The sequence below is a fragment of the Fukomys damarensis genome, unplaced genomic scaffold (assembly GCF_012274545.1).
Source record: "Fukomys damarensis isolate Sample0158 unplaced genomic scaffold, DMR_v1.0_HiC HiC_scaffold_22, whole genome shotgun sequence".
Taxonomy (NCBI): Eukaryota; Metazoa; Chordata; class Mammalia; order Rodentia; family Bathyergidae; genus Fukomys; species Fukomys damarensis.
The window spans coordinates 26,270,197-26,279,664 of NW_022900934.1; the positions used below are offsets into that span (position 1 = coordinate 26,270,197).

General features: G+C 47.2%; 1 protein-coding gene across 1 annotated transcript in view; it reads right to left on the reverse strand.

Moving 5' to 3' along the window:
• Positions 1–5,111: 5,111 nt before the first annotated feature.
• Ccm2l (CCM2 like scaffold protein) overlaps positions 5,112–9,468 on the reverse strand; it is a 15,157-nt gene continuing 10,800 nt past the window's right edge. The window contains exons 9-11 of the mRNA XM_019208068.2: positions 7,567–7,696; positions 6,971–7,109; positions 5,112–6,048 (exon numbers count right to left, since the gene is read on the reverse strand). Of these exons, the coding sequence (XP_019063613.1) occupies positions 5,717–6,048; positions 6,971–7,109; positions 7,567–7,696 (601 nt within the window). The 3' untranslated portion in view covers positions 5,112–5,716. The remainder of the gene's footprint in view (positions 6,049–6,970; positions 7,110–7,566; positions 7,697–9,468) is intronic.

Sequence of the window (9,468 nt, forward strand, 5' to 3'; positions counted from 1 at the left end):
TCACTGATCTTCTCTTCTGGGTGTTTGACAACTAAAGTTTGGAGACCAAAACTAGAAAGGTAACTGGGCTGTGAGGACAGTCAATATTTTGGCCCTGCCCCCTCAAAGTCTACAAGATCTAGGACACAAGAAACCTTTCCTACAGGATCCTACATCTTTGGTAAGTCACTCAATCTCCTGAGCAAGGAGATTGCTGGACAAATGTACCATGTGCCAAAGGAGGGTCACCATGAAGGAAAAGTCTCCCATGCTTTCACTGAAAGCACCATGGTCAAGCAAGGTTGTGACCCATCCTGATGGCTGACACTGACAGAGGAACTGAGAGGCTCTATGCATGATTCTAAAATAATGCCTAAAGAGACTTAACTGACCTTGATAGATAGGAAGAGGTTCATGTTGATTGACACAGTTCTCACTTTAACTTGGTTTTAAACACCCAATAGAAAACAGTAACTAAAAGAGGCATAACATAATGCCATAGTAATAAGGCTAGATACAAAAAGGGGCTCTAGTCACTGTACCCCTTCTGGCAGTTTCCAGCTCTACCAGTAGCTGACCATGGTTATAGATCACTAGGAAAAAAACTATGGTAAAATCTATAAGAGCTAAGCTAGAGTTTTATATTTCTTAGCAAAATTTATTCTTCAAATTGTCTTTTATCTTAGAGCTAAAACTATGACAAAGTATGAGACTTACAGATAACCTCTTATCAATGAAAGAATCTAACATCAGCAGGTTCAATCACTATTTCAATATCCAAGTGTGACTTTCTCTCCAACCTGCCCTTTCATTCTAGTGTGCTCATGCTTAGATTATGCATACTCTAATTTCTTAAAAGTTTTGTTTATTCTTGCCTAGAGGCTGCCAAACTCATACAAATGGAACCAATGACAAATGTGTTAGATTTCTTTTACTGGGACCCACCAGATTGACCTTGTAAACAGCTCATAACTGCTAGACTGTATGAAATGACTTCTATGTTGGATCCTGAAGTCCCCTGGATGTTCTCCTTATCCTCTTTGTTGGCTATATTCATAGCAATCCTTATAATTTGGCCCATGCATTCTTAACTGTTTCTTTGGCTTTATCTCCTCCAGACTTAAAAGCTACGCAGCTACCAAGATGACAATGCCAGGTGCCTACAGAAGGTTTTTAGGTAGACCCTCTGGAGAGTTAACTCTAACTAGGACCCTCTTCAGCTGGAAGTAGCCAGATGTCTGCCCCCTTCCCCCCCACCCTCACAGTGGTTAGGGGTACTTCTTCAGATGGGGAATATTGCAGATAGGTAAGTTAATTAGATATCTTGTAGGAGGTTAGACAGGGCTGTCCTCAAGGAGCCAACACAGCAAGAAGCCAACATGGAGGACAATCAAGCCACATCCACAGAAGGCCAGAATTGTAAAAGGAGAGAAAGGACTATACCCTTGTGCTTCCCCTGGGGATGAATAGCAGTGATTGATATTCTAAATAGGTATCAATCACCTGGGTGGGGGCCAAGGTGGTAACCCAGCCTTTCCAGGAAATATCCCTGACCCCCACCCTTACTGAAAATCCTTGCATGAGCTTGCTATGTGACTTGTTCCCCATTTGACCCCATTTAATCAATATTACCTGGGTGACTGTATTTGTAATCTTATTGGTTGGTCATGGATTTGCCTCACCTCATGCCCACCTTGTAATTTCCCACTGGTCTTTCTTACAGTTTTGTCCCGCTTTGTACCCGCTTCACCCATGCTTTGCTGTATAAAACATCTTTGAATAGTGGGGTGAGCAGGCAGCGCACTTTACAGTCCCCTTTCTGTCTCTCTTAGACAGAAGCTTTCTTTTCATCAATACATTTTTTCTACTCTTAAAAAAAAGAAAAGAAAAATAATAATGGTCACATACATCGAGCACATACTATGTGTACTTCGATGTGGATTATCATGTTCAAATGTCACACATGTTATCATTATCCCCACTTTCAGGGTGAGGAAATGGAGGCCCAGAGATATTCAGGGGCTTACCCGGGTCACCTGCCTACCAGATGACGGTGCTGGGATCCAAAACCATTCAGCAAGACCCTCTGGCTGATTACCGCCTCTGCACGAGTCCTAGCTGGCTGCCAGTCTTGGAGTGTGCCACACTCCTTCACACTCCTCTGCCTTTGCCCCATCCTGTCAAATCCCCACCTGCCAATCCTTGTTTGTTCTTGAAGGTCTTGCTCATAAATCACCTCCTCTTCAGAGCCTTTTCCAGATTCCCCAGAAAGAGCTGGTTTCTCACTCTTTGATTTTGCAGTTGAGAATCTAATGCTGTGATGATTTGAAGACCTATCTTCTGCTCCAGACTGTGTCCCCAGTAGGCAGGAATAGTGCTGTATCTCCATCTAGTGTCCTCCACAGATCCTGGCACAGAGCAGGTGCTTTCTAAATGCCTGGTGACTGAATGACAGGGTCCTAGGACTCCTTCTCTCAACACAGTTGGGAAAGATGGGTAGGAGTCTCCATTTGGAAACTGGGCAGAGCAGGAAGTTGCAGAGCCCTCAAATGGGAGAAGACCCCATCTAGTAGGGGAACAGTTAGCAAGAATTTTACTAACCTTACCACTTGTCCTTGGGTCAGAACTGTCCCCAGGGGATCCTGCTGATGGGGAAGTTCCATACTTGCACTACTCCCTAGAGGTCGTTGGGAACCAGCTGCCCTACCCTAATGGGTTTTCCCCTCTTGCAATGCCAGAAACTGAACCATAATAAGAAATGACCCTGGCAGGGTCTTTGGCTGCAGGAGGAAGTATGGCCAGATTTCTGTGCATGGTGCTTGGGCCACCCCAGCCAACACCCTTTGGACTTCTGAAACCAAGGGGTTACATAGCTTTGGTAAGACAGTAGTTCCGGAGAGGGTAGGGACTTTCTTGGGGTGTGAGGGAAGTTGCTCCATCCCCTGAGCTATGGTGCAAACACCATCCCATATTGCCTCTCAGCAGCCTGTCACTGTGCCTTGGCTGTGACTTTAGGCAATTTCTGAGCTTCTCTTCCAGGCCTTTAAGAGACACCCAACCTCTGGCCCCTGGCCCTATCCAGTCAACTTTTCCATCTGTGACTGCCTCATTCATGAACTTTCTGGGCCAGGGATGTAGCTCAGTGGCACTCCACCTGCCTAGCAAGTGCAAGGTCCTGAGTTTGAACCCCAGTACAAAAAAACAAAAAACAAAGCAAAACAAACAAACAAAAAAACCCCACAAAACTTCCAAAGGTTCCCTGTGGCACTACACATCCTCCAAACTAGAAACAGAACAGGAGAGAGGCTGTGACTCACCATGTGAACTTGGCTTATTCATTTTACCTCCTTCAGTTCCAGTTCCCTCATCCATCAAAGAAGGACGAAAAATTTGAAAGTATCAGTTAAGCAATTTGACCAATAAAACAAATTCACTCAAAGGAAGCCACCCTAGACTAGTTTATTCTCTAAGTGTGCTCTCTGGGCTATCAGCATCACCTGGGTACTGGCTAGAAAGGCAAATTCCTAGGCCTTGCCCCTGCTCCAGTGAATTAGAAACACTGGAGTGGGGCCCAGCCGCTGTTTTAGCAAACCTTCTAGGAGACTCTGATGCCTGCTAGAGTTCGAGAACCGATACCCTAAATAAATTTAGCAGATGGGCTACATATTGGGAGAAGATATTTAGAATGTCAATATCCAATAAGGGATTGACAGCTAAACTTTGTGATCTACTATTATGAATCTACAAGAAAAAAATGCAGGAAACCCAGTAGAAAATGAGCAAAAGGTATGAACAAGCAATTTACAGAAGGGGAAGTCTAAATGCCGGGTGAATGAATATAGGAGGACGTTCTAAGTCTCAGGGTTAAAAGAGATACACAAGTTAAAACAATGAGATGCCACCTTATGCTTGAATTGCTAGGCCACAAAGATATGGTCAGGAAATGTAAAAGCTTTTCCCCCCCATTTGGTACAGGGGATTGAAGACATGGAAAGACAGCATTGTTCACATGCTGCCGGAGGGGTCATTTTGGAAGAATTCAGTGATGCTTAAAATTTGAATGGGCTGTGATCTACTAATTCCTCTGTTGGGAATAAAGCATGAAGTTTTCACGTAGTCTGTTCCATAAGGGTCAAGTACACAGATGTTCGGTACAGTATTGTTGGTGTTAAGAGAATGTTGGAAAGAGAGAAAAAGAAGAAAAAAAAGTGTTGGAAGCAACCTGGGTGTCCATTACTGGAGAGATGGATAAAAAAGAGTGGATGCTTAGGTTGGACTATTTTTCAGCAGATGGATGTGGTAAGTTAGATTTCCCACAGCAACATGAGTAGATCTTAAATACATTATGGGGTGCAAAAAGAAAGCAACAGCATGAGATCCTTACGCAATACCACTTACATAAACACACACACAATATGGTGGTACTTTCTATGTCAGGGAAACATTTCAGTGTGTGTGTGGGTGGGTGCTTTTGGTGCAAGGGGGCAGGAGTGTGAGGAATGTGTCGCTGGAAAGGAATAAAGGAATACATCAGAAGGACTTTTCACAGGCCAGCAATGATAGGATGTTCATTTGCCATCAGCTAAGTATGAATCATGAATCTCTCCAAACCTAAAATCCTAACAATAATATTACTTAAAAATTGATGATAGCCATACCCCATCCCACCCTTTTTGTACCAGGGACTCAGAACCTTGGGCTTTCAAGGCAGGCAGCAGCACCACTAAGCTAAATCCTTGGCCCTCTACCTTCTTTTTGGTAAGTGCCATGTGTCTGGCCACAGGAGGCTTTCTAAGGTTCTCTAAATTAATGTTAACTCTTCTAGGAGTGTTTCTGGCTTCTTCTCAAAGGCTCAGGTTGTGCCAAGCCTGGTCTCATCTCGACCTCTAGCTCTTTAGCCCTGGCTTCAAATTGCTTTGATTTCCCCCAGACCCCAGGCTGAGGAGTCTTGGGTAATTCTGTGTGGAGCTTGGGCCCAGAGCCCTGGAGAGATGCAGGGGTGAGTCCTGTTTCTCCTCCCAAACTATGAACTCCCTGACAAGTCTTTTTAACACCTTGCCCCACCACAGCTCCCATTCCATTGCCCCAGAAGAGACAGTAAACCAAGCCAGAAGGCATTCCATAGGGAAAGGAACAGCATTTATTGAGCATCAACTATGCGCTAGGCCCAGCACTAAGGTCTTACCCTTCATTAATTTCCCATGACCACCCTGTGAAGGTGGGGCTGAAATGGAGAGAGGAAGAAACTGGGAAACAATATCAAAGGAGAATCAGGAGATTCCCTCACGCCTCTTGCCCTTTTTTGAACTCAGTTTTCAAATCTGTAAAAGAAGTAGAGGTCTCTGAGAAAAAATGCATGTATAAAAAGTAGTGTATGTGTCGTGTGGATTTGACTCAAAATTCTTTTCTCAGTCTGCCAGCAGGTGGAGCCCTTCTTCATCTCTCAGCCTTGGAAAAGCTGAGGGGTCCTGAGGAGGAAGAAATGTTCTGAAGCCGACCAGGGCTCCTTGGCTCCTGCTGACCCCTGGTGACAGCCCGGGCCTTTAGGATCTGCCCTCGCCCGCCCCCTGCAGGACATTCTGGTACTTCAGGGGCCAGAGTCACAAAGGCCAGGGTCAGAGACCCCGGGAGTGGAGCCCTGGTGAAGGGACGCAACAAGGGAGCAAAGATGGGTAGGGATGGGGTCTCACAGGCAAGAGTAAGGAAGGCTCAGAGGCGGACTGCAAGGGGGCAGAGGCTACAGGTAGTTGTCTTCCGCCACATTGCCCCCACCCCGGGACTTGTCATTGTCATTGTCGTCACCGTCACCGTCATCGTCATCGTCTTCGTCGTCAGGGGCCAGCGCCTCAATGTCGTGCGTGATATCTGTCAGCAGCCGGTGGAAGGCCTGCTCCTCGGGCCGCTGGGCCGCGCCGTCATAGCTGCGCACCGCTGACGCCGACGTGGAGCTCATGCTGCGCTTGATGCGGCCAAAGCTGTCGGTGAGGATGCCGCCCTCTCGGATACCCACGCCCTCCAGGAAGCCCTCGAAGTAGCAGATGTCCTGGTCTGGGATGAAGGGCCGCATCCCTGCAGGCCGCGGGCCAGGGTGATTCCCAGGATTCAGCCCCTTCCTTCCCACAGAGGAATCTGCCTCTGACGATCTGAGTTCAAATCCCAACTCTGTCACTTGCTGGATGCGTGGCTTTGACCAAGTTCCTCAACTGTCTGAGCCAGCGGATCATAACACACTTAGCACACAGCAGCTGCTTGCTGTATGTCAGCTTAGTCTATTCCTGCTATGTTCCAGAGTGTGAGCTACGTGACTTTCACTAAATAGCTACTCTGGGCCTCAACTTCTCATCTATAAAACTGAGAGAATTGCACCTGTTCTTATGAGCAGGTGAAGATTAAATAACAAACAACTTTGAACACCTTTGAACACATGCACACTCAATAAACATTATGTCACTTGACCTCCATCCCTGCTTACCAGCTATTTGATTTTACTTTGCTACCCTGAGCCTGTTTCCTCACAGACTCAAAAGGGAAAATAATTGTATCTACTTCCCAGAACAGGGGCCACTCAATGAGATGGTGCTTGATCAGATAACTGCCAAACACATGCATCTTACTGGTATTATTATTCCTGTTGTGGTTATCAGTGCTGCTTCTTAGCTGTGTGAACTTAGGCAGGTTCCTTATTCCCTCTGAGGTTCAGCTTCCTCATGAAGAAAGACAGGAAGACTCTATCTCCTTCCCCACTTTGCTCTGGAGGTGAAATGGCTGCACTAGGACCTCAGTCCAGTCAGCTTTAGTTCCTGACTGTGGCAAATCCTCTCCTGTCTCTGTGCCTCCATCTCCATGTCTGCCCCATGACCTCAAGATCATTATCAGAGGCTGAAGGATAAGAAGAAAACCATCCAGGGTGGCACCTGCTTAGAAATGACACAGACCCAACAGGGGTGCTCACTTCCCCCTGGGGGTGGTGGGGTGGTGGGTCGGGGCTCACCCAGGAGCAGGAACTTGCGGTGGTCTCCGTAGAGCTTCAGCAGGCCGGCACAGAAGTCCTGGATGTGCAGTCCCAGCCGGTACTCCCGCAGGAGCAGTGCAAACTGCTGGATCTCAGAGGACCCCAGCTTACTCCGGAGCTGTGGAGGGACCCCCTTTGCAATCAGTCCCAGGAGCGAGCCTGCCCAGCCTCTGCTCGAAGGATCCAGAGCCCTCTCTGGGGGCCCACATGGGTTGGCCCCCTCCAAAAACCCTTCCGTGGCCTGCTCAGGGGATTCACACCCCCTTGCAGCATCTGAGAATGGCCACTGGAGTCCCAATCCTGGCCCTCTGTGGGGCACAACCTTCCTGATGCTACCCTTCCTCTCCATGAGTGAGATGACAGCACCTCCCTCTTGGGAGTGTTGAAAGGATGAAAAGTAATAAGTGAAAGGTGCTTGGAAAGTACGTGGTGCACAGTGAATGTCAGCTGGCATGAGTCAAGACCTTTCACAAGCTGGCCTCCATTTATTTGCCTGCCCTGGCCTCTGAGGCCTCAGGCTTTGGCACATCCAGGCCTGTGCATGGTTGTTCCAGCCTCCCAGCTTCCTGGCTCACCGTGATCATGTAATCCTGCAGCTGCTCAAGGCTCAGGCCGCTGTGGTCACTGCCACTGCAGTGTGAGCCGTGGAAAGAAGGAGTGGATGTACCACTGTAGCACGCTTCAAATGTGTCCTGGGAACCGTTGCTGCAGGGACAGGAAGAAAAGGACTTTCATTTACTACCCTCCAGCTCCTCTCCCCAGGCAGGCTGGAGTTGGGTGGGTTTCACTACCAATGCCATGGGCCTGAGGCCTCACTGAAGACCCCATTTTGGCCTCCAAGATCCCTCATTTTGGGTCTTGGTCACTTCTCAAGCCTTTCCTCTCACTACTCCCTCTTGGTTTTGGTGCTCTGGCCACCTGCCTTCTCCTTTTCCCTCCTGTACTCCAAATATCTCCTTGCCCCTGGGCCTTTGCACATGCTGCTCACGCTGCCTGGAATGCCTTTCTCCTATCTCACGCTAAAGCTATCTCTTGCTCATCGTCCAATTGTAAACGTCGCTTCTCCGAAAGGTCTCCAAACTGGGTTAGACCCTCTGTCCAATGTGCTCACTCAGACACATCTCCCCGTGATAGGCAGAGCTTTCCAGATCCCCCACCGAACCCTGACTTTCTCCCTGACACCCTCTGCCACCAGCGTGGTAGCCTCCTGCCTAATCCTCAGACAGCCTAAGTTTACCCTGGCTAGAATCCATGCCCTTGCTGTTCCCTCCACTGACATCCTTTCCTCTTCATTCTCCAGACCTGGATCTAAGTGTCATCAGAGCCAGGAGGCCCTCCTGAATCCCCAGCTCAGTGGGGGCCCCTTCACTCTCTCATAGCACGTTGAGCTCTTTAGTGCTCAAAATCCCCAATGCTCATTGCTACTGCATAGCAAGCTCACTGCCTACTGTGTTAGATTGTAAGTGTCACACAAGCCACAGGTTAAAGGTGTGGACTCTAGTGTGTAGCTATCAGGCCTACCGCCCAGATGCTTGATCCTTGGAAAGCTAAACTTAAATTCTCTATTCCTTAGCTTCTTTATCTATAAGATACGGTGACATAAATTGATGCCATCATGAAAATAGTGGAATTAAAGTTTGTAAAATACTTAGAGTCGTGGACTATATGTAATTACTAGTAACCACAGTAATGTTGCCATGTAGCTGCTAATCACACACACACAAATAATTAGTGCTTTATAGAATAGCATTTGGCACAGAGAAACTCAATAAATGTTAGTCATTAGTATGATTTTCATCTCTCCAGTAGACATCAGATTGTTTATGGCCTACCCTAAGGGTACACAGTATTAGGCAAATCTATTGATGCTAAAAAGATAAAACAAATAGTAGAGCACATATCATTGGCAGGAACCGTAACTGCTGATCCAAAGTCCTTTGTAACATGACTAGGGTGACTAATAAGGATTTGCTTCGGCTTTTTGTTTTTAGAATAAAAATCCCATATTCCGGGAAACTCCTCATTCCTGAGCAAACTAAGATAGTTTAGTCACCCTAAACAGAGCCTAGGCAATGTTCCCAACTGAGAAAAAAATATTTCAATCCTAGTTTCCATCCTTGTTTACAGCTAGTTACGACTGTGAGACCAAGTTCTGGTGAATGAGATGTAGGCAGAAGTCCCTGGGTAGGAATTCTAAGGAAAGATTTATTTTTTCTTGCAGTGCAGGGATCGAACCCAGGGCCTTGCTGAGCATGCACTCTACCACTGAGCTACACTGAGCCCAAGTGCGAAATTCCTCAAGGAGTCCTTGGCATGCTGTTTTGATGTCTGCAGCCACATTGGGTCCATGAAGTGACCTTGAGGATGAAAGCACGTGCCCAGAAGAATGGGGCAGGGAAGGAGACTGAGGACTAGGTGATCATTAGGACCTGCACGCCTGCCCTGTTTTATACAAGAAATAAGAAAGAAAGCTAATA